The sequence below is a fragment of the Vanellus vanellus genome (assembly GCF_965231255.1).
Source record: "Vanellus vanellus genome assembly, chromosome: 14".
NCBI classification, from domain to species: domain Eukaryota; kingdom Metazoa; phylum Chordata; class Aves; order Charadriiformes; family Charadriidae; genus Vanellus; species Vanellus vanellus.
Window position 1 is genome coordinate 14,737,915 of NC_138919.1, and position 22,212 is coordinate 14,760,126.

General features: G+C 55.7%; 2 protein-coding genes across 3 annotated transcripts; one reads left to right on the forward strand and one right to left on the reverse strand.

Annotated features, from left to right (window-relative positions):
• Positions 1-1,937: 1,937 nt before the first annotated feature.
• RASD1 (ras related dexamethasone induced 1) lies at positions 1,938-3,946 on the forward strand. Of its 2 annotated transcripts, none has more exons than XM_082490670.1 (2): positions 1,938-2,323; positions 2,603-3,946. In XM_082490670.1, the coding sequence occupies exons 1-2, from the start codon at positions 2,038-2,040 to the stop codon at positions 3,151-3,153; spliced, it is 837 nt and encodes a 278-aa protein (XP_082346796.1). In that variant the 5' UTR covers positions 1,938-2,037; the 3' UTR covers positions 3,154-3,946. The 2 variants fall into 2 exon arrangements, with proteins under 2 accessions (XP_082346796.1, XP_082346797.1); XM_082490671.1 differs by having other exon boundaries at positions 2,674-3,004.
• Positions 3,947-5,862: 1,916 nt separating this feature from the next.
• Positions 5,863-10,412, reverse strand: MED9 (mediator complex subunit 9; the record flags this gene model as incomplete). Its single annotated transcript, XM_082490783.1, has 2 exons — positions 5,863-6,684; positions 10,267-10,412. The coding sequence occupies 2 exons, from the start codon at positions 10,410-10,412 to the stop codon at positions 6,468-6,470; spliced, it is 363 nt and encodes a 120-aa protein (XP_082346909.1). The 3' UTR covers positions 5,863-6,467.
• Between the last annotated feature and the right edge of the window lie 11,800 nt (positions 10,413-22,212).

Here is a 22,212-nt window from a genome sequence, read left to right on the forward strand (position 1 = left end):
TAAACTGCTGCTCCCTCCCACCCCACAGACGACCACAATTCTTCCGTAAACCTTCAAACAGCGTTTAAATTAATATCCAAGTGTGAGACCACAGGCAGGGGAGATGAAAAGTTCAGCGGCGCCCGTTTCCCGAGCGGTGCTGATGAAATGCACCATGCTGCCCAAATTCGTGTGTTCTAGCTGTCCCTGAGGTCCCTCTCGGTGTTGTAGGTGAGACTTCTGCTATCCTGAACTTCATTTAAGCATCACCTTCTGCTAAGTCTCTTTTCTAGTAGATGCTCACAGGTTTGTTCAATATAAACTCTCTCCTTGGGCTCCGTCTCTCACACATTGATGGCACAGAGGTCCCTCAGCACAGCAACACTCCCATTTCCCCGAGGATTCTTGCCGGGGTGCTGAGGAAGATGCTGGCTGAGTCAAGCTGCGGCCCTGCCGTGTCCCGGGACGGGGGGGACGGGACGGGGGGGGACTGCCTGGGCTGGTCCTTGAGTCCAGCTCCAGCGACACCCAGCAACTCAGCACCCGACAAGATCAAACCCCTGATACGAAGCAGCACCATGCACCCTGCCCGCCCCGGCAGCAAACTCTGCTGCCTGCGCTGCGCCTGCATCCTTGCGAGCATCCTTCCTCCTCCTCCTCCTCCTCCTCCTTCTCCGGGCAGCATCCCCCACCCCCCCCCTCCCCGTGCCCTACAGGGTCTGCAGGACCCCATGCAGCCCCTCATGCCCCCAGGACGAGACACCCCAGCCCTGTCCGGGGCAGTACCTGCCCGTGCTGCCTGCCCTGCCTGCCCTGCGCGCGCTGCCCGCCCTGCCCGCCCCCTAGCGGGGGAGCCGGAGCAGCAGCGGCACCGCTCTCGGGGCCCCGGGGCTAGGAGCGGGCATGGGGCCGGGAATAGGGCCGGGAATGGGATCCGGGAATGGGGTCCGGGAATGGGGACCGGGAATGGGGTCAGGGCTGGGTCGGGGATGGGGTCGGGGATGGGTCCGGGGATGGGGTCCGGGAGGGGTCGGGGATGGGGTCGGGGATGGGTCCGGGGATGGGGTCCGGGAGGGGTCGGGGATGGGGTTAAGGGAACCGCTGCCATTCAAAGCCCTCCTTCAAGGGGGGCACGGCGCAGCCTCCAGCCCGGGCTGCGGTACCCGGTGGGACGGAGATGTCTCCCTGCTCCCCTCCCCTGCACCCACCCCACAGCGTCTTTTCCCCGCTCTTTCTGCGGGGAAAGTGCCTGCGCGCCCGCTTCTGCGCCCAGAGAAAGTCTAAAACGGAGCAAAAGCACTTCGGGGAGAGGGCTGGGACACCCCCCCACACACCCCACCAGCACCGGTACCCTCCGCCGCGGGTCCCCGCGTCCCGGGCAGCGCGGGTGACAAAGGGGTCCCGCTCGGGGCGACCCCATTGCGGGGCGTGCGGAGCCTCGGGAGCCCCGAAACGGCTGCAGGGCGGCGGGAGCCCGCCCCGGGCTGCCAACGGGACGGGTACAAAGCACCGGGTTCCCCCGGGCTGAGATGCAAAGGGGTCGGCTTGCAAACGGGACCGGGAGCCCGGGCCGGGCTGCGAACGGGGCCGGGCTGGGCAGCACCGGGAGCGCGAACCGGGCTGTAAACGGGACCGGGCTGTGCAGAACCGGGAGCCCAGCCGGGGCTGCAAAAGGTCCGGCTGTCGGAGCACCGGGAGCGCGAACCGAGCTGCAAACGGGACTAGGCTGCCAAGCACCGGCAGCCCCGACCGGGCTGCGAACGGGGCCGGGCTGGGCAGCACCGGGAGCCCGACCGGGGCTGCGGCGGGGGGCGGCGGGGCGCGGAGCCGCGCACTGACTCAGCCGCCGCCGCCGCCCCGGGCCGTGACGCGCCGAGGGGCGGTCGCTGCCGCCTCCATATAACGCGGCGGCGGCGGCGGCCGTGCAGAGCTCACAGCGACCTTTCCTGCGAGGGGGAGAAGGGCTGAGCAGCCGGGCAGACTTCGCCTCCCTCCCGCTCCTCTTCCTCCTTCTTCTCCTCCTTCCTCTTGGCGCAAGCTGCCCCTTCGCCGGCTTCAATGAAACTGGCAGCGATGATCAAGAAGATGTGTCCCAGCGAGGCCGAGCTGAGCATCCCCGCCAAGAACTGCTACCGCATGGTCATCCTGGGCTCCTCCAAGGTGGGCAAGACGGCCATCGTCTCGCGCTTCCTCACCGGCCGCTTTGAGGAGCAATACACGCCCACCATCGAGGACTTCCACCGCAAGTTTTACAGCATCCGCGGTGAGGTCTACCAGCTCGACATCCTGGACACATCAGGCAACCACCCCTTCCCAGCCATGCGCCGTCTCTCCATCCTCACAGGTACTTGGCTGGGGAGCGCCAGGAGGAAGGGGGGGGTCCTTTGCCAGGTTTCAGTTGTTCTTGCCCAGTTTGGGCATGTTTCTCCAATCCTGGGAGGAGGGAGGTGGGATTTTGTGTGTACACAAGGTGGGCAATATTGCTCCCTGCACAGGGTGGACAGGAGGATGCAGGACCCAGGTGCTGCCTGGTCCTTCCTTCCCCAAGTCTCTACATGGCTTAGGTAGCAGGTCTGTGTGCCCCCGTCCCTGCAACCATCTCACGTTCCCTTTTTGTCTCCAGGAGACGTGTTCATCCTCGTGTTCAGCCTGGACAACCGGGACTCCTTTGAGGAGGTGCAGCGCCTGAAGCAGCAAATCCTGGAGACCAAGTCATGCCTGAAGAACAAAACCAAGGAGAACATAGAGGTGCCCCTGGTCATCTGTGGCAACAAGGGCGACCGGGACTTTTACCGGGAGGTGCAACCCCGGGAGATCGAGCAGCTGGTAGGAGAGGACCCCAAAAAATGTGCCTACTTCGAGATCTCGGCCAAGAAAAACAGCAGCCTGGACCAGATGTTCCAGGCACTCTTCGCCATGGCCAAGCTGCCCAGTGAGATGAGCCCTGACCTGCACCGCAAGGTCTCGGTCCAGTACTGTGACATCCTGCATAAGAAGGCGCTGAAAGGCAAAAAGCTGCTGAAAGAGGGGGGCCGGGGCAGCACGGAGGAGGCGTACGGCATCGTGGCCCCCTTCGCCCGGCGACCCAGCGTCCACAGCGACCTCATGTACATCCGGGAGAAAGCCATCGGTGGTGGGCACGGCAAGGAGAAGGACCGCTGTGTGATCAGCTAGGAGCCCTCACTTGCCCTGCGATGGGAAGGAAGGAAGGAAGGAAGGCAGGGGGGAAAGATGCTCGTTTCCGAATTGACTTTGGGCAGGCAGGAGGGTGGGCAGGCGCCCACCCAGGCAGAGATGGGGTCGCCTCTTCCCCAGCCTCCCTCCTCCCTAGGGATCGCTTTCATCACCTCCCTCCCCCGGGGGTGCGTTTTGGAAGCTAGGGATGCAAAGGGGGAGGCTTTGGAGGGCAGGAGGATGTGTCACTGGGACCAGCCTCCTCCGGGCAGAGAGACAGGGAAAGGGTGAGCTGCTGGGCAGCCAGGTGGGAGGATGAGCGTGGAGGGCACGGACCTTGGTGTTTCTTTCCCTCCCAAATCACCCAGCCTCGGGCACTGCCTTCAGGAGGGAGGGCAGAGGCCTGCCAACACCTGCTTGGGGCTTTGGGGTTGGTTTTTTGTTGGTTTGGTTTTATTTTTCAACTTGAGAAGCTGTGCACGGACTCTGGCTCAGTGTCGTGTGTTCATCTGTGTTTGCAAAACACGTGCAGAAGACACTCCTAAACTGTTGCAAAGACATTGCAGAGTTACAGCCCGAATGGACCAAAAAACTGACTCTTGTTTACATTTGTCTTGGCTGATTCGCAAGATTTGGGGAGGGTGGGGGGAGTGGGAAGGGTTTTTTAAATAAGAAAGTAATAGGCACTTTATGTAGGTATTGGTTGTCATTGACATGAACAAAAAATCTTCAAGTGTTTCTACTGTGGGTGAAACTTGATGTTTTATTTTTTCTACAAATTAATAAAATCTTTTTAAAATTATACGTGTGGGTTTGCCTTTGCTTCTTCACCCGGCGCCGTAGCGCCACCAAATCCTGTTAAACCGAGACCCGGGCGCAGCTCTGAGGTGCTAAAAACAGCCCCTCAACTCAATCCCTTTATTACCCCATCTTCTCCGACTCCCAGTGCAAAGGTTTCCGTCCCTGCAAGCAGCCGATTTCTTGCCACACAGGGTAACGAGGGGCCACGCACAGAGTTAGTTACTCAAACAGGTCACCGAGCCAGCACTCTTTCCTCACTTCACTAACGCCGAGTGACGATCCTGCCAGCCCCATGACACGCCGGGCATTGGCATGCCATTCACTGCAGAAACCAAGCAAACTGACATCACTTCATTATAAAGAGCTGATTGTGTTTCATGTTTTTTCCTGATTAACTAAGCACACTTTAATGATGTCAACAGAGAGTGATTCATTTGCGCCCCGTCCGGGATATTGTTTTTATTTTGCAATATGAGTAAAGGAAGTACTTTGCTTGAAAGGTCACCTTTGCATTTGATGGTTTTTAATCTCCTCCTAACAACAAGTTGCAGTAACCACTGCTAGAAGTGAAAGGGAAAGGGGAAAGCTCTTCAAAGAACAGCTCTCCCCAGCTCCAGCTTCTGTTTCAGTTCATTTTCAGCCCCCGTTTCCCCCTCTCCATGCGGCAGAACAAATCTATGTTTAATACATATTCATGGCCAAAAAAAATCTATCAAAGCCACAAAACTAAGGTGGGCGAGTGAGACTGCAAACCAAACCACTTCAGTTTCGTTTGAAACTTGGATTCAAGTTGACAGAGTTAACTTGTTCCTCTGCTCGGTGCCAAACATTTCTTTGGAAACACGTTGTTTCTTCCAGCTCCGCATATGCCCTGATTTCACAGGAACAGCAACTGGCAAAGAAAGGGAAACCACTGTCCAGGCATGAGACACAAGAATTTATTGAGCTGGGACAGGCAATGGCTGGCAGGAAGGTAATTTCAGTAATAAACCGAGCGTACGTTGTGCTTTGTTTATCTTGGTGTTCTGTTTTACTCGGAGTTTACACACTGGCACCTTCCCAAAGAAAGTACTAGTAAAGTATTCCAGCGGGGACAGGGTAATCTCTAGGGTACAGGTGAGTCACAACCAGCCCAGGTCCCAAGGAGCAGAATTACCTGCCTCTTGGTTTAGCAAAGGAAAATCCTACCCAAACAGACCTTGCTTCTCTTTTTTGGAAGGCATAAGTGCTACCTGCCCTTGGATGGTGACTCTCGATGGATATTGTATTTCACTAGCAGGTTTTTAACCTCTTCCACTACTGACCTGCACCATCTTTCAGCATAATTCAGAGAACTGTGAGATTTAAGGTGCCATCACATCTTTGTTAGTCGGCGAGATGCGGTGCTGCTTACCGAGTTGTCATCAGCCACCATAACAGCCAACAGCAGGACAGAGGGCGGGGAGCCCTGGGGTCCGTCTGAATGCCATACAGCATTCAAGAGCTTTCCATCAGCTGCTGACAAATGTTCAAGCCGCTCAAACGCCTGTGTTTGTGGGAAGCCCCTGGAGCACTTCGGATGTGGAACTGACCCGTCCTGTTGAGCCTGACTTCTGTCACGTGTGGAATAACTAAAAGCTCTTGTCGTTTATGCCCTTTGTTTTGATTCTGCTTTCCCTTCCTGTTTTAAGACCAAGACACTCTATGTACTGCCTACAAGCTGCACTCGCCCAAGGAGATTTACGCACCCAAAGCCTACCAAAATCTACTCCCCTGGCAGTCCCTGCTTTGCTCTCCCAAGTCACCCTGCTTCCAAAAAAGCGATGTCCAGACACAGAAGCTGGGCCCAGGCTACGCATGTCCTCTGTGCTGCTGAAGTCCTGCCCCTGTTCAGCCCACATCCACTCAGTGAACACACAAGAGGGGCAGTTTGGAATTTCTACAGCTTTACTTGACTCATCTCAGACACAACCATCACTTGTTTAAAAAGAGAGAAAAAGAGAGAAATACAAAAGTAGTTGAAAGCAATCTTTTCTCTTTCGACACACACAGACTGGAAAGTGCCCCAGAGACCCTTTCCAGGAGCAGGGCTAAACAGCTCACACTTCCCTCTCATGCTCCCTTTTGATGCTTGGCCACTTTTAAGTGAAAAAAGATTGCAGAAAATGTCCCCTTTTTTCTTGTTGAAGTTAACCAGCAGGTACTTTGACCCTTAGAGAGGACAAAACATAATGTGTCCTGCTTGCTTGAATGTAAAAAAATACCACCTCACCCCACCCCGAGAGAAAACAGAAGAGATGCATATATAAATGCACAGTCCTACAGCAGATCAAAGTGAATGTACCGCTGTAATCATCATACGTGAAGCACACAGTGTTCTGGTTCAGTGTCACATGCCTGTGATCCACACAGACACAACTTCAGAGCAACGCCACCAGAAAAGCATAAAAGAAAGTAAACTTCTGCCACCTTTTTCTGTCCTATTCAGCCGGGAGAGGATTATCTCAGACTTGGAGAGCAGAGCTGCGCCCTTCCTACTCCTTGGGGATTTCAAACATGCAAAGGCTCTTGTACTTCTGCAGCAGTTCATTTTTGGTCCGGACCTGCTCCCGCAGGTTCTGCAGCTGCTGCTGCTGCTGCTCTGGGCTCACACCGATGCCGGGCATGTTGCTGATCAGCTTCCTCATCTCCTGGAACTTGTTCTTCAGCTCATTCAGCACCTGGTGAACATCCTGGCTGTCCTTGTCCATGCTGCAGAAGAGAGAAAATTGAGACAATGCTGAATTCTCCTATCAGAAACGCCCCTTCAGCCCACAGGGATGACTGTCATTTCCAGTACAACCAGGGCTTAAACTGGAATTCACTGGGAAATTTCTGCTCTTGGTATCTAGCTACACACAGCTAATTCACCTATCCCAGTAAAATGGACACAGATAGATATACAGACTGGGTAGCCTCTGGGGCAAACTGTTTTCCTGCTAATTTCCAGAACACAATCCAGTTACCTCAGGACCCATCAGTCAGGTTACGAGCCGGTCTGCAGCTTTAAAACATTACCATGGAGCAGGCTAAATTCTCCCTCTGTTTGAACTCCCGTATCTCTCTTTGGGGAAGGTAAGATTACATACGTATGTTGTATGTACGCACCTAGAAAAAAAGATCTCGGTTTCACTCGTGACCTGTTGCTGCTGTAATACAAAAAATCAATGCAGTCAAACAGCTTGACAGCAGAAAATAGAAACTGTTCCCCAAGTATCAGAGAGTATCCAATGGCAGAGAAAATGGTACTTTGGAGCTTTAAAATGACTCTCTGGGGATATATACCTAACAAAAGAGAAGCAACAGGGGTTTTTTTAGTTGGGTTTTTTTTTGGTTGTTTTTTTTAAGAGCAGCACAATTGGTTCTGCAGCCAGCTCTGTGCTTTTCAAGTGTTCAAGATCAGTGTTGTCTGAGGCAGCATCTGCCCTCAAACCCTCATTAGTATCTGCCGCAGCTTTGTTAGCACCAGTGAGAAGTTTTACCAATTCCAAGCAAAAGCGAGTCCCTGCTTCCAGGGTGCCTACTAATAACGAGTGACGGATTCTAACCGTCTTTGAAAATTGGGAGTCCATTCAATAGCCAGACCTAAAAATAAATCTGCTTGGCATGACCAGGGCAGAGAGGTGCTCGATTATAACTTTGGGGAATCATGACATGGCTGAGAGCAAAACTTTTAACCAGATGGTCGCGGTTCGTTTCAAAAGCCTATTGGAACAAAATATTCATTACTCCCTTCTAAATAAAACTGCAGCTGGTACTATAATGTATCCCCATTATGCAGGCATTCATGGTCAGGTCGGCAGTGGAAAAATACAAGCACACACACAATCCCATGGCATGTCTGGGGAAGGATGGGTTGACACTGCCTTTAATCCACCATCACTGCAGGCTGGCTTTTGAGAGGGATGTCCTCCCCTCTCCAGGTCTCCCCAGGCCTTGTTCCCTTCCCCACACATAGAGAACTGACAGGTGCCTGTCCAGCTGGTTGATCCAAAGGAATAATTACTTCAGGTTTGTTTTGTTTTGTTTTGTTTTTTTTTTCCTATGGGTGGCTTTCCTGCTGGATGAAGCCACTGAAGTGACTCCCTGTTTGAGGGGATGGACAGGCAGGGGTGAGGAGGTGTGGGAAGAGACTTCAGCTGCCTGCAGTAACACAGGATTCAACCCACCATCCAACCACCACAGCCTGTGCTGACGGACTGCGCATAAAACCTGCCTTAAGGCACAGTGTTCTTCATTACACCAGCACAACCCACTGTTGGTGAAGATGTGCTGGGACCTCAGCGGCAATGCCATTTGACTGTACAAGGGTGAAAATATCAGCAAGCCCTGCTTGGGAAAACTTCCTCAGGACCCAAAGAACAGGAAAGAGCATGTGTCCTTGAATGTAAGCAAATTTACGCGATACATCCTCGCTCCCAAGCACAGAGTCACCTTGGAGATGTGTCTTCACGGCTGAGTCAGTGTCAAAACAGCAGGGCTGGGCTCTGCAACTAGCGGCAGTGTTAAAGGATAATATGTTTGCCATCTGTCAGGGACATGAGGCAACACATCCCACCACTTGCCTCTGTGGTCCTACCCGTCTGCAGCACTGTTCAGCGTACCTACGTCTGCTCAAGCCGTGCAGGAAATGCCGTGCACGAAGCTGAGGGAGGTAGCTGGGTAGCGGGAGTGGGTGGTTCAGTGGGACAGGGCACAAGATATCCTAGGGACTGTCATCTGCGGGGCACCATGACCTGCTCAGTGACATAAAGGAATCTGGGAGGTCTCAGTCCATAGCTACTGCCCACTTTGCTTATGTACGTGTATGCATCCGGCAATGGGCTCAGCCTCACTTCTGCGGTCTGAAGGGATCAGACAGAATCGAAGTTGGAGGCAACTGTATCCCCCAGCACAACAGAGAAATTTCAGAAAATCAGAGGGTTTGCGTTCTCATGCCTGTTCTATATCCAGAGCAGTGTGGCAGGAGGTCATTCCTTGCCATGGCTCAGGCTTCAGAGCCATTAAGGGTGAACCTCCCTCACCTTTCAGATAAGCTTCATGCAAGTGAAACATCAGCATGGCACAAACCAGCCTCAGCTCCTAAATAAGCACACAGGGAAAGGGCAGCCAGGCCCACAACCAGTAACAAGGGAACTCATGCTTCCCATGCCCTCCGTGTGCCCAAGTGAGAGCATGGAGCTGCAGTAGATGGATTTTCATGGCAGAGCCATGTCCCTATCAGGACCTCAGAGAAGCATCTCTGAAGGGGTGACCCTGGGCCAGAAACATCGCAGTCCTCAGCACCCTCGTACAAGTACCTTTTACCCCTACAGTACTTATCTTGAACCAGGAAGAGAACAATTTAACCCACACCACTGCAGAAGCCATCCTCCTTTTTACAACTCCCCAGAAATGGGCTGCATTCCTGCCCCAGCACTGCCTGTACTTTCTGAGGCTGTTATCAGCCAAACAGTACAGTTATTTGGAGCAATAACCCAGCACAAGTACAATGCTCCTGCTCCAGGGTGTTAATGGTGGGGCAGTGTACCTGGGCATGGGAGCACCTGCACCACCCAGATGACCCAAACACCACCCAGGTACCGCTGTGACTCAGAGCGGAGATGAACTTGGGGCTGTGCCAGCTCCCTCAGACACTCTTCCCAGGATGTCTAGCTGGGAGGAAAAAGGGCAAGAGATGCTGGGACATTGGAAAGCATCACTAGAGGTGTGACCACATTGCCCTGCTAGCCCTCCTGTTGGTGGCTGGAGAGCATAATTAGAAGGAGGATCCCATTGTCCTGCTCCCCATCCACCACACCCCAGGGATGCTGGGGGCTGGAGAACATCTTTAGAGGGGGATCCCATTGTCCACTCCCTGTCCAGGGCATCCCTGAGGATGCCAAGTGTGGGAAAGCATTGTTAAAGGGGAGATCCCATAGCCCTGCTCCCCACCCAGGGCACCCCAGGGATGTTGGGGGCTGGATAACATCATTCGAGGGGGATCCCATTGCCCCACTCCCTGTCCAGGGCAACCCTGAGGATGCTGAGAGTGGGAAAGCATCATTAGAGGGGGCACCCCATAGCCCCCGCTCCCTACCCACGGCACCCCGAGGACGCTGGGGGCCAGACAGCATCATTAGAGGAGGGTGGCTGGAGCAGGAGTGAGATGTCTGGTCCCGGTCCCGGTCCCGCTGCAGGGCAGCTCCCGCTATGCGGTGCCCGGCGGGGGAGGCCCGGTGCCGGCGGGGCGGGGCAGGGGGAGGCCCGGTGCCGGCGCCCCGCGGTGCGGCCGGTGGCCGTGGCCGCCGTTACCATTTGATGATGTCGTGGACGAGCGGCAGGAAGGAGAACTCCTCCTGCGCCGGCGGCAGCGGCGGCGGCGGCGGCTTCTGCTCGGCGGGCGGCTCGGACGGCGGCGGCTCCTCGGCGGCGCGGGTGGCGGCGCCCCCCGAGGCCATGGCGGACCCCGGCCGGCGGCGGCAGCAGCGGCGCCGCGCAGTGACGGAGCGGGGCGGAGCTCGGCCGTGCCTGCACCGCCCCGCCAGCCGCCTGCGCCGGGGCTGCGGCTCAGCCGTCTCCCGAGCTTGGGCCTGGGCCTGCGCGGGGCCTGGGACTTCACCCGAACTTGGGCCTGGGCCTGGGCCTGTGCCGGGGGCTGGCCAGGCCTTCTCCTCAGTTTGAGCCTGGTCCTGGGCATAGGCCTGGGCCCGGGCCTACACTGTGGCCCGGGCCTGGGCCTACATTGGGCCTGGGCCTGGGCCTACATTGGGCCTGGGCCTTCCCCTTCGCTTTCCCCTTCCCCTGAACTTGGGTTTGAGCCTGAGCCCGAGCTTGACCTTGGGCCGGGGCGGGGGCCTGAGCCTGAGCCAGGTCTGGTCCTGGGCCTGAGCTCGGGCCATGCCCCTGAAACATCCCCCCCAGCAATCCCCCCTCCCTCCTGAGCCCCCCACGCCCCGCTGGCACATCGCCCCGTGCAGGACCAAGGTGGGAGGTTGGAGGAAGGGCAGAGCATGGGGTCCCGCACCTCGAGGGCATAGCGAGGAGAATGGGTCCCAGGAACCATCCAGCACTGGCCTGGAGGTAGCTCCCAACCCATCGCAGCGCTCCGATCGGTGTCCCAAGCCTGCGTGCATATCTCCCTTTCAATCCAAATCTTGGGGGAAAAATTGCGTTACTTTGTGTTAAATCAATGACGGTGGCAGGGTTTCACTGTCTGTTTTGGATCCCAGCTTTCTGCCGTGGTTTTTCATTAGTTGGCATCCTTAGTTTGACTTTAATGCAATACGTCAAGGGGGCTGAGTGATGGGGACATGGTCTTTGTAGAGCCTTAAAAGACGGATGCTTACGTGGGACCAGGCTTTCTGCCTGAGGGAGGAAGCACGGCTGACATCAGTCGGAGGGAAAGCAAGCTGGAGCGTTGGCTGAGAGCCTGGGCTAGAAACTGGAGGAGTCTGAAGGAAAAGAGACAGGAATGTGGTGTCAGGGCTGGGACCGCTGTGAAGCTGGGAGAGGGGGAAGAAATGGGGCTGTGGTGTGACAGAGGGTGGAAAAGGCGGCTCGAGATGGTGTGTGGTTGAGGCTCGGAGATGGAGGATGATGCCCCTCTGTACCAAACACCCTGAGTTTCTTTCAGCAAACTGCTGCTGCTGTGTTTAAACTCCTCCATCAACACAAAGGATCGCAGCACTAATAATACCAGCCACAGTCATGAGTTTTTCTTCCTGGGCTGGCTTACAGAAAATGTGTAATTTAATTTTTCATTTGAAATAGGCACTCCTGCTCAACAGTTAGGGGCTGAGGATGACTGGGAAGGCAATTTTCTTTTTCAAAACAATTTCTTTCGAAAAGCAAACAGAGGCTATTTATATCTCAAATGAGAATTCTGGTAACCATTTAGACATGGAGTATTGACTGTTTGCTCTAAATATAGCAGATGCAATCACTCACTTTGTTCCTACTGTCAGGAATAGATCCCGGCTCGGGCGCTGATGCTGGAATGTGTGATGGAGCCTGGGGGAGCCCAGGTCCTGCAGAGCAGATCCCTGCGGGGAGGCTGGTGGTATTTATGGTCCTTGACTGAGCCAAGCAGGAGGTACAGGATGCTGTGTCCTTCGCGTGGGGCTGAGCCGAGAGGTTCATTTCTGTCACTTTTTATGGGCTGTTTCTAAAGTGAGACTTGATTCAGGCTCCATGGGGGACACTTTCCTCTGTACTGTGCTGGTTTTAACTCTCCCTTTGACTTCACAGAGGAGGGCGGCTAATTGCTAGGCTGCTGGACACCTGCCTGTGATGGGTGAGTCAGGCAGTCATTAGAGCAGGTGACAACATGCAGATACCATTCAGCCGTACCTAAAGTGCTGTCAATCAGCATTTCTTTGTGCCACTCGGTTCCCATTTTGGGTCATGTGTTCCCACAGCAGATGGAACACACAGCTTTCTCTAGTTGGCGTTCCTCCCTGTCCCTGCGTCTCACCTTCCCTTTCTCATGGGAGCAGCTCCTCCAGCTCCCTCAGGTGGCCCATCTCTGTTCTTTGGGGTTTGTCATGTCTCACGGCAAGTCCAGGGGAGAGTGAAGATGTTTTGAGGTAGGCTTGTGGTTTGACAGGCTCCTACGTCACTGAAAATGCAGGTGAATTGGTTGGATGAGACTGTGTGGTCACCATTTGAATGTCAACCTGTGCGAGGGGCACAGTAGAGGTGTTGTCTATACCGTGACGGTGTGTGCGGGCAGAGGTGAGACCCAGCTGACAGGTCTCGCAGGAAAGAGAAGACATTTTGGGCATACAGACAAGTGTTGACCTCAGGCGAGGAGCAGTGCTGGTGTGCCCTAATCTTCACCTGCCCTTGTGGAGCTCCAGGCTGTGAGACCCTTGTCCCCATCTGGGTTACGTCCTTGTAATGCAGTTCCTAGTAGATATTGCCAACAACATGGTCTTCCCCATCCACGACACTTTGCAGTTCTCTTGGGGTCTCCATCTCAGACGGAAGGGCTGTGTCTGACCATCCACTCTTCTCATGCAGAGCTGGTGTTGCTCTGCAGTTCTTCCTAATTTTCATTCTGGCTTTTTTCACCCACTGTCAGTTCCTCAGCAGAAGGGTTTCAATGAGCAACCTATGAAAACTCCTAGTGAAACAGTTAAAACGTGAACAAAGATGCTTAGTGGTGAATGAAAAGAATAATTTCCACATGGATTCGGTAATAAACCTGAAGTGCAAATCATCAACTTGTTCCTCGCATTTGGTTGTGGCTCTTTGTATAATTCATTTGCTGGACAGCCAGTTTCTGAAATGTGCAAATGTTTCCAAACCATCTGATCTCCCGCATCTTAAAGCCATGGTGTACACTTATTGCTCACCCAAACATTTGGTTAACCCATTATCCTGAAAACCAGTTGAACAAATAACCTATATCCAGAGCCTCTTTTGTTATTGCCTGTTTCCTTTATGATACCAATGTTATTTTTTTCCCCTGTCATTTCTATATACATTGCACCTCTTCTCTGCTTCCAAAGGTAACTTTTGAGGGATTTACCACCAGTTATTTAATTCAGCACCAGGTGACTCTATGCCTTTCACCATTTCCTTACAATGACTTGATGTTTCTATACTGATGGTCTGGCATTTCGCTGTGCTCCGCTTCTTGCTGCTGGACCATCTGGAGCTTGTTGTGCTGTTGCCACCAGCTCTGTTACCACTTTTTACTATGTGGCTATCACCAAGTTGAACTTTGTCTCATCCTTCTGCTCCTGCACTGCATCATCGGCCTGAATTTTCTATTTAAGTCTTGCTAAGCTGCCGTGGTAGGATAAGCCTGTATTGCTATGTTGGGAAGGTGTTGTCAGGGTTGTGGCCACCTGGGAAGGGGTGGTAGGAATGAGAAGTTACAGCTCCAGCCCTCGGCTGTGATCAGCAGCACAGAAACGTTGGACCTTTTCATTAGGTCATGGATGTGATCCTGCAACCGCTCAGGTTCCTGGCCAAGATCCTCCTAACTTTGACCAGATGGGAATTTGGTCTCAGGCTCTGCCCTGTCTTGAGCCTGGTGTCATTCAGGGACCGTTTCAGGGCCCTGGTGTCCTGGGCTTCTTGGGGGGGTGGTGATGGGAATGGGGGGGTTATAAGCTGAGTTTCATCCTTTGAAGCAATGTTTCAGCCAGAGAAATTTAGGCCCTGGAGGTCTCGCCGCCCCCAGACACACAGTCCTGCACTACCACATGCTCCCAGAGCTGCTGGTGCCCCAGGTACCGTCAGGGTTTACGATCCAACTGGTGTGAACAAACAGCACCAAATGCATCCAAAGTACCCCAGTGCCTCCTGGAGCTCACCATGCTTTGGCAGAGCTGATGGCTGATGGGGAAACCCTGCAATGCCCCATCCCGGGGCTGCCCAGGGGGAGGAGGGCTGTCATCCCATGGCCTGGGAGACGCTGTCCTCAAGGAGAGTGGCTGCCTCTCCCAGGGAGCACACCATCCAGGACAGAGCCTGGGACAAGAGGTGGCACAGGAGGTTTGCCCAGGCTGCTTGTAGCTCTGGGCTGGGTGTCAGAGCTGCAGAGCATTGGCCTGGCCATGAAGGCCAGTGCTTTGGTGCACCAAGCCTCTCGAGGGGGAGAAAAGGGGCAATTCAAGGGCACAGGGAGTGTCCAGCGATCTCGTGATGTTCACTGATGCCACCCCACTGCTGAGCAAACACGGGGGCCGGCCTGGGCTGCAGGCCACCCCGGGGGAGGCACCCAAACTAGTGCGTGGGTGAGGGGAGCACGGAGGGCTGCTTGCGTAAAGTCAGCTACGCAGAAATGCAGATCCAGGAAAACATGAAGCCGGATCAGCTGCAGCCCCCAGCCTGGCCCATCTCTCGGCACAAGCGGCTCTGGAGCTCGCTGTCTCCATCAGGCAGCTCTTTGCCTGTGGTACATGCCAGGGTGGTGGGTCCTGGGAGCCACAAGTCCCCACAGGGTCCCACCAGGTCATCCTAGAGCTGGGCTTGAGCGCTCCAAGCCTCAGTTTCCACCCAGTGCAAAGGAGTGAAAGCCACTGGGCAGGAGCAAGGCAGGAGCTTGGAGTGTGAATTTGAGGTGTCCCCGAGGAAACCTACTTCTGCAGAGGGAAGTGCCCTTGTTACCACTGGGCAAAACCAGCCCTGGATCCCTGCTGGCTCTCTCCCGCAGCGCGGTGACTCAGCAACGTCCCTGCAATTATTTACAAATAATGAGTTAGCCACAAAACACGTGCCACGAAACACATGAGGCAGTGGCGTTTGCGCTCTCAATACGCAATGGTGGCCTTGAAGCACTGCTCCAAGAGCCTGTACCGGTGCCCAGTGCCCAGCCCAGGCAAGGATTTCTTCCCTTACCTCCCGGATGCACACCCTGCGTGTTGGGAAGGAGACGGAGCAGGACAGCACGTATGTGCGCATCCCTGGGCACGCGCATCCCTGTGTGTGCGCATCCCTGCGCACATCCCTGTGTGCATCCCTGTGCTCGTGCATCCCTGTGCTTGTGCCCCACTCCGTGGGTCCCAGAGCTGTGCTGCCCCGCGCATGGGCACGGTGCGAGTTTCACAGCTCGCTTTTTTCAGAGGACAGACTTGTCGAGATAAATTTATCTGGATGCACGTAGCAGAGACTCGCTAATGGGGCCGCATTAAGGACCATATTGAAATCCTTGCTCCCTTTCTTGGAGTAGTTCTTATTCTGCTAAAGTGGGTCAGGCTTTGTTTGTGTGTTTGTCAGGTTCCCTTCAAGTGTGGCAGGAAAAGCCATTACCTGATGTTTGAGCACTTCAAAATCTTGCTCTCTGGTTACTTAATGCAGGGGGAGAGGAAAGGAGCTTGCTTTGGACTTTGTTTTGGCACCACTGAAAAGGCATCAGGTTAAGATTTTAGCCTGTCCTTTGCCCAAATTGCAACTACCATTTCGCTATAATTGGCCTAATAATAGCCCAAATTTTACATGGGCTTTGCAAGATGAATCAGGTGTCCTTGTAGAATACAGTTTTATATGCCAGGGCAGTGGGTTTCTGGGGCAGCGCTGGTGTCGTGGGAGGCACATCTCTCTTGCAAATCAAGGCGCTGGGAGATGGAGAAGTCTCCATCCAGCTCCAGCGAGAAACCATGTAATCCCTCTCCTGACCTGGGAAAAAGTGCATTTCTGCAGGGCCACAGCCACGACGAGAGCAGCTTTTTGGTGAACCTTCCTCCTCCTGGCCCTGGGCTCCCTTTGGCAACCGCAGCCGAGCCCGGACTCCCGGGGTGCTGCCATCCCCCGGGCTGGAGCAGCCTGTCCCCCTCTTTGGCCATGCCAGTAGTTCTTGCCCATTTTGGGGGCTGCCAGCCCGCGGGGCGGCTTGTCACGGTCACGCATCCCCTGCCCCAAGGAGTCCTGTTTGCCAAGGGTTTAATGTTTAGCCGCTAATAAACAAAGCGTATCAGAGAGGTTTTGCTGACCAGGTAGCTAAACTTTCCTAGGAATTTTGCTGGCTCTTGCAGCACAAACAAGGCCAGGATGTGGTGGCATGCTTGCCTCAGATAAAGTTTTCAATGGAAAATGGCTTGGGTTTTCCTAGAGCAGGCTTTCTGCATCCCTCCGGCTCCCGTTTCCTTGCTCCTGGCCGCCCCAGGGGCATTGGCTGGTGATCTGATGCTCAGCCGTGTCTCATCCTCCCCAAAAGCTTTCTTGCCATCCCAGTCGCACTCTGTTTTATCCAAGGAGGAGTTGTTTGTTGGGCTGGGGTTGTTTTGGGGTTTTGGCTCTGAGCAGCTGTCGGGGAGCAGGGCTTGCTTCATCCTAGCAGCGTCAAAATAAGGTTTTCAAACAATGTCAAGGGGGAAAAGAAAAACTCTCCTTGTTGTTCTGACTTGAGAAATAAGCGAAGTTGTCCTTTATGCCTTTACTCCATGGGCATTTCTCAGCCAGAAGCCTGACTTTTTCCCCCAAAGGAATGTGCCCTAAAGCCTAGCTCAGCAGCCACTGCCCAGCTCGGTGACCATGGCTCAGTCCAGCCTGGAGCCAGCTTTTGCCCATTTCTACCTTGCGGATAAAGCTGATTCCAGCCCGGCTTCTCCCGTGACAGCAGCCAGCAGAGAGGGAGGCCGGAGCATCACGCAAAGCAATTCAGTCCGTGTCACCATCTTCTAAACCCAGTGTGGCTCAGCCCATTTCATCATTAATCTGAATGCAAATAAATGTCATTAGAGAGGGGCATTTGGCTCTCAGATAAACACTTGCCCGTCCTTGCTCTCACTCCCACGCTGTCGTGGTTTGAGCCGGACTGGCCACTGAGATGAATGACAGAGGTTCTTTGGATGCTCCCGCGGCATTTTGCTCTTCCTCCACGGCAATGGCAGCTCCCGGCAAAGCTGGGCACCGCGTCTTTCCCACCCAGGGATTATACCGGCAGCTGGCTGCCGGCCGGCCTGTTCCGGCATCTCTCAGCAACTGCAAAGATAATTGCCATAAGTCTAATTGTTCCTGCTGGATAACGAGCATTTTGCATCATCATCCCCAGCTGCCGAAAGCATCATCTGAGTTGCTATTTCAGGGGCGGAAAGCGGCTCCTTTGAGCCGGGAAAGGCTGAATCAGGCTGGATTCAGCCCCCGCGCCGAGCCCCGGCTGACAGTAGTGCTGGTTCGCAGGCGTGCTTTGGGACAAGGCATGGGCCGGGGACTATTCCCAAGGGGCAGCCTGGAAATGAGGGCGTGCAAATGTGGGATTTTCAACATGCGGATGAAACACAGCCAAATCGCCAGGGAGTCATGTCTTCAAAGGGGTTTCTCCCATCCGGATGCAACCTTGTCCCTGCGGGGTGCAGAGGGCTGGAGATGCACGTGCACACACATGGGACGTGCACGCATGTGGATGCACACAAGCAGGCATGCACATCCATGTGAACACACGTGTGTGCGCACACAGAGCTGCTCCCACGTTGGGATCTCAGGGGCCCGTTTCACCGCTGACCCAGTGGGCTCTGCTCCAGCCTTCCCCCGGCGAGGGCTGCGGTTTGAACCTCTCCTTCGCACAGCCACTGGTGGCCATGAGCCCCAGAGGATGGGGGACCTCCGAGATCCCTCCTGTATTCCCTTTGCTAAATGTTATGTTTGAAACTAGCTAACAGGCTTATAAACCGGGCAATTGCAGGGGGGAGCTGGCAGATGAGCAGACAGAAACCTCCTCCCCTTCGAAACCAAGGAATCACCTTCACAGTGCACGGTCACTGCTCGGTGTAACGAGTTGTGTGCATTCTCAAACACACGGCGTTGCTCTCGGTCCAGTGGTGCCCCTCGTTTCAGGCGATGCCGTTGCAGACAGCAGGGCTTGTCGCAGCCTCCCCACACTGTTGCACCGGGCAGACCCGCTCCATGCTGGCGAAACACGCGGCCCGAGCTGGGACCGCAGCAAATGTCACACTCTCCCCCTGAGCGACGGGGCGGATGAACCAGCCACGTGGCAGAAACCCCTGACTGGGCATTGATTTCTCCTCCACCAACAAGTGTTCTGCAAGACCCGAGAACCTGCCACCTCCTGGGCAGGGCCAAGCACGGCCGAGGCTGCTCTGATGCACGAGGCTCGCTTGGCAGCAGGAGCGAGCATTTGAGCGAGCCGAGAGCACGGCACTTCGCTCCGTGCACCCCGTCCAGCACCTGGCATGGCTGCTGGTAATTGCTCGGTGCCGCAGGATGTACTGAGTAGCCAGCTGCGGGATCCCTGCTCTGCTCGTGCTCACAAACATGTGGTTTTGGGGCAGCATCAGCAGAAGCTGTCCATCCCATCCCATCCCATCCCATCCCATCCCATCCCATCCCATCCCATCCCATCCCATCCCATCCCATCCCGTCCCGTCCCGTCCCATCCCATCCCATCCCGTCCTTTCCCATGCCATGCCATGCCATGCCATGCCATCCCACCCCATCCCACCCCATCCCATCCCATCCCATCCCATCCCACCCCATCCCATCCCATCCCATCCCATCCCGTCCTTTCTCATCCTGTCCTTTCCCATCCCACCCCATCCCGTCCCGTCCCGTCCCATCCCATCCCATCCCATCCCGTCCTTTCCCATCCCGTCCCACCCCATCCCGTCCCACCCCATCCCATCCCATCCCACCCCATCCCGTCCCGTCCCGTCCCGTCCCGTCCCATCCCATCCCATCCCATCCCATCCCGTCCTTTCTCATCCTGTCCTTTCCCATCCCACCCCATCCCGTCCCGTCCCGTCCCGTCCCATCCCATCCCATCCCGTCCTTTCCCATCCCATCCCACCCCACCCCATCCCGTCCCATCCCATCCCATCCCATCCCATCCCATCCCGTCCCGTCCCGTCCCGTCCCATCCCGTCCCGTCCCATCCCATCCCGTCCCATCCTGTCCCGTCCTGTCCCGTCCCATCCCATCCCATCCCATCCCATCCCATCCCATCCCATCCCATCCCATCCCATCCCATCCCGTCCTTTCCTATCCCGTCCCATCCCGTCCCATCCCATCCCATCCCATCCCATCCCATCCCATCCCATCCCATCCCATCCCATCCCATCCCATCCCGTCCCATCCCGTCCTTTCCCATCCCATCCTACAGCTCCCAGCCCAGCCTTGGGCTCTGCACCTTGCTTGTTTTTTATTTGTTCTCCTCAAACCAGGAGGCTGCAGCCGGCTGTCAACTGCAAACCTCGAATTAACCCTCCGCGCTCCTTGGGCTTCCAGAAGCTTTCAAACACTGGTTTTGCCTCCCCTGCTGCGGAGGTTGCCTGGCCACAGCCCAGCAGCGAGGGGGCAATGCTGGGCATCGGGGTCCATGCTCTGCTGCCTACGCCCCGTGACTGCGGCCAAGCTGCCTTCGCCTTACCCCGCCTTGGCTGCTGGAAGGGTTTTGGGGACACCAATGTGGCGTAAAGATGTAAGGCAAAAGGACTTTCCTGCCAGGTTGTCACTCATGTCCCTAATGCCATGCAGAGGCCCCTGGAAATGGGTTTGCTAAAGGATGCTGCTGAGCGTGTCTTGGGAAAGGATGATTCAGGGCTTGAGATAAGAGTCCTATGAGCTGGCTGGGAAAAGAGAGAGAGGAAAAAATGTGTCAGGGCAAGAGAGGGGAGAGATAAAGCGGCACATCTGGGCTGGGAGCATGAAGCCGTCAGCCTCCCTGGCGCCACAGGGCTGTGGGGTGGCCAGATTCGGGCCGTGACAGCCTTGGATGGAGCCGGCCACGCGGCAAAGCGGGCTGGCTGGCAGCGCTCGGGGGAGCCGCGGGGGAGCCCTCTGCCAAAGCCCTCTGGCTGCAGAGGGCAGGGGGGAGGCAGCCCTGCCCAGCGACCCGCTCTGGCTCCCAAGGGCGGCAAGAAGAAGGGTCGGCAAGGACGGTTCCACGCAACTCCACACAACCTGCATCCCGCTTTCGGCCCCGCTCGCTGCCAGGATTGCCATCCCAGGGCACAGGGTTTGGTACGGGCCAGGGCACGGGCCACGCTGGAGGGGGGAAGATGCTAATTTAGCGCCATGAGCTTCTTCTGCGGGTGACCGTATGTTACACCTTTGCGAATTGCAATGCACTGCCTTTCGTATCAGCTCAAGCTTTTGGGGCTGGGGCATGTTTTGTACTGAAACAGCCTCTGCTGCTGCCCAGAGGGGGTACTGGGGGGGGCTGGGAGGGAAGGCACCGTCCCTGTGATCCAGCTGGGCCCTTGCAGCTGATGCGTGTTGTCTCCTAATAGCAGTTCTTCACGTTTTCTGAAAACAAAGGATGTAATTAGTTGTAGGACGGGAAATGCCAGGAGCTGGGAGCAGCCTCCGGAGCTGGTGGTGAGGGGGCGGCTGCTCAAGAGTCGGGCTGCGGCTCCCGCTTTTGCAGGATCCCTTCTCCCTGCTCCCCCTCCCCAAACCAGCCGCTGGCATTTCTCCTGCCACCATCACCGTCCTTCTCCGCATCCGCATGTGCTGCATCCGCTTTGGGCATCCCAGGAAGAAAACCAGGCGCTGGCAGCACCTCCTTGCTCTCATCCCACCACCACCGCACCCCTCCGAGCACACAAACACACTTCTCTTCTGCCAGCTCCGTATTTGCAGCCACTGTATATACAGTATAATCCACCCACAGGGTATCCAGGCTGTACTTGGCCGGGAAGGACAGAACATCCTTGTGACTGGAAAGGTCAAAATGAATGTCAATACCCTGTCGGCTTGAGTCAGCAAGAATGCCAAAGCTGCCCTGGGGACACAAAGTGCTCGGAGGGAAAGTCGTGGCTGTCGGGTCCGCTGCTCCCTGCACAACAGGCGTGGGGTCCCCGAAAGCGCTCTGCTCGCTGCAGGGTCGGGCAGGGCAACTATCCCTCGTAACAATAATATCATGGTGCGCAAACAGCTTTGCCTGCTCAGCCCGGAGGTCCCAGTACCCCCTCTCTACCCTTGGATAGCGAGGGAGTAAGCAGGTTGTGATGCCCCTCCACGACATCCTCCCAGTCTCCCCCAGTTTCTGGCTCCAAAGCCCACCCCTGTCTCCTCCCCAGGGCTCCAGTGAAGGATTTTCCTCCCGGGGCTCAGCCACAGAGGCTGGTCCAGGTCCATGGGGAAAATGCATCCATTTGCTCTGGGATCTGAAGGGCAGCGAGTCCCACAGAGCCCCGGGCTGGGAGCGGCCGCTCAGGGCTCATGGCTGGAGCAGGACCAGCATCTGCCCCAGTCGGACATCCTCCTTCTCCCCAGTGGAGAGAAAGTGCTGTTGCTTTGAGCTGGGCTGGAGGAAACCCGGCTTGGGCAGATGGCTGGGATTGATTTCCAAGTGACAGAGGCTCTCGCGTGTCCCTTGAGCTCCCGGCCCTGTGCCTAACGATTTTCTCTGCTAATAATCTCCACTGAGCAGGCAGCAGCACATGCAGGCACTGAGCACGGGGATGAGGGGGACAGTCCAGAGCCTGACATGGCAATGGCAGGGCCATGCTGCTGTTGCTGACATATAGACCCTTTGCATTTCTCCCCCACCCATCCCAGCCGGGGGGTTGCCCAAGAAGCCAGAGGCAGTGGCCCCTCTAATGATGGCCATGTCTAACAAGATCGAAGCCTTCCCGGGGCTTGGGAGATTTGGAAATGAATTAGGAAATCCCTTCATGGTGGTAGGGCAGATCCCGGGAGCTGATGGCATTTTGCAGCAGGGCTTTGGAGGCTTCGGGGCCATGCTGGGCACAGGGGGTCCGTGCTGCGGTCCTCCCAGGCGCAGCATTCCCACACACCTTCCCTTCCCTCTCCCTGTGCTGTGCAGGGAGCAGGAACGAGAGCATA

Excerpts from the sequence above, each read along its gene's own strand:
- RASD1 (XM_082490670.1), top strand. The coding sequence starts at position 2,038 with ATGAAACTGGCAGCGATGATCAAGAAGATGTGTCCCAGCGAGGCCGAG. Across the intron at positions 2,324-2,602 it reads CCGTCTCTCCATCCTCACAG|GAGACGTGTTCATCCTCGTG; the intron begins GTACTTGGCTGG and ends TTTTGTCTCCAG.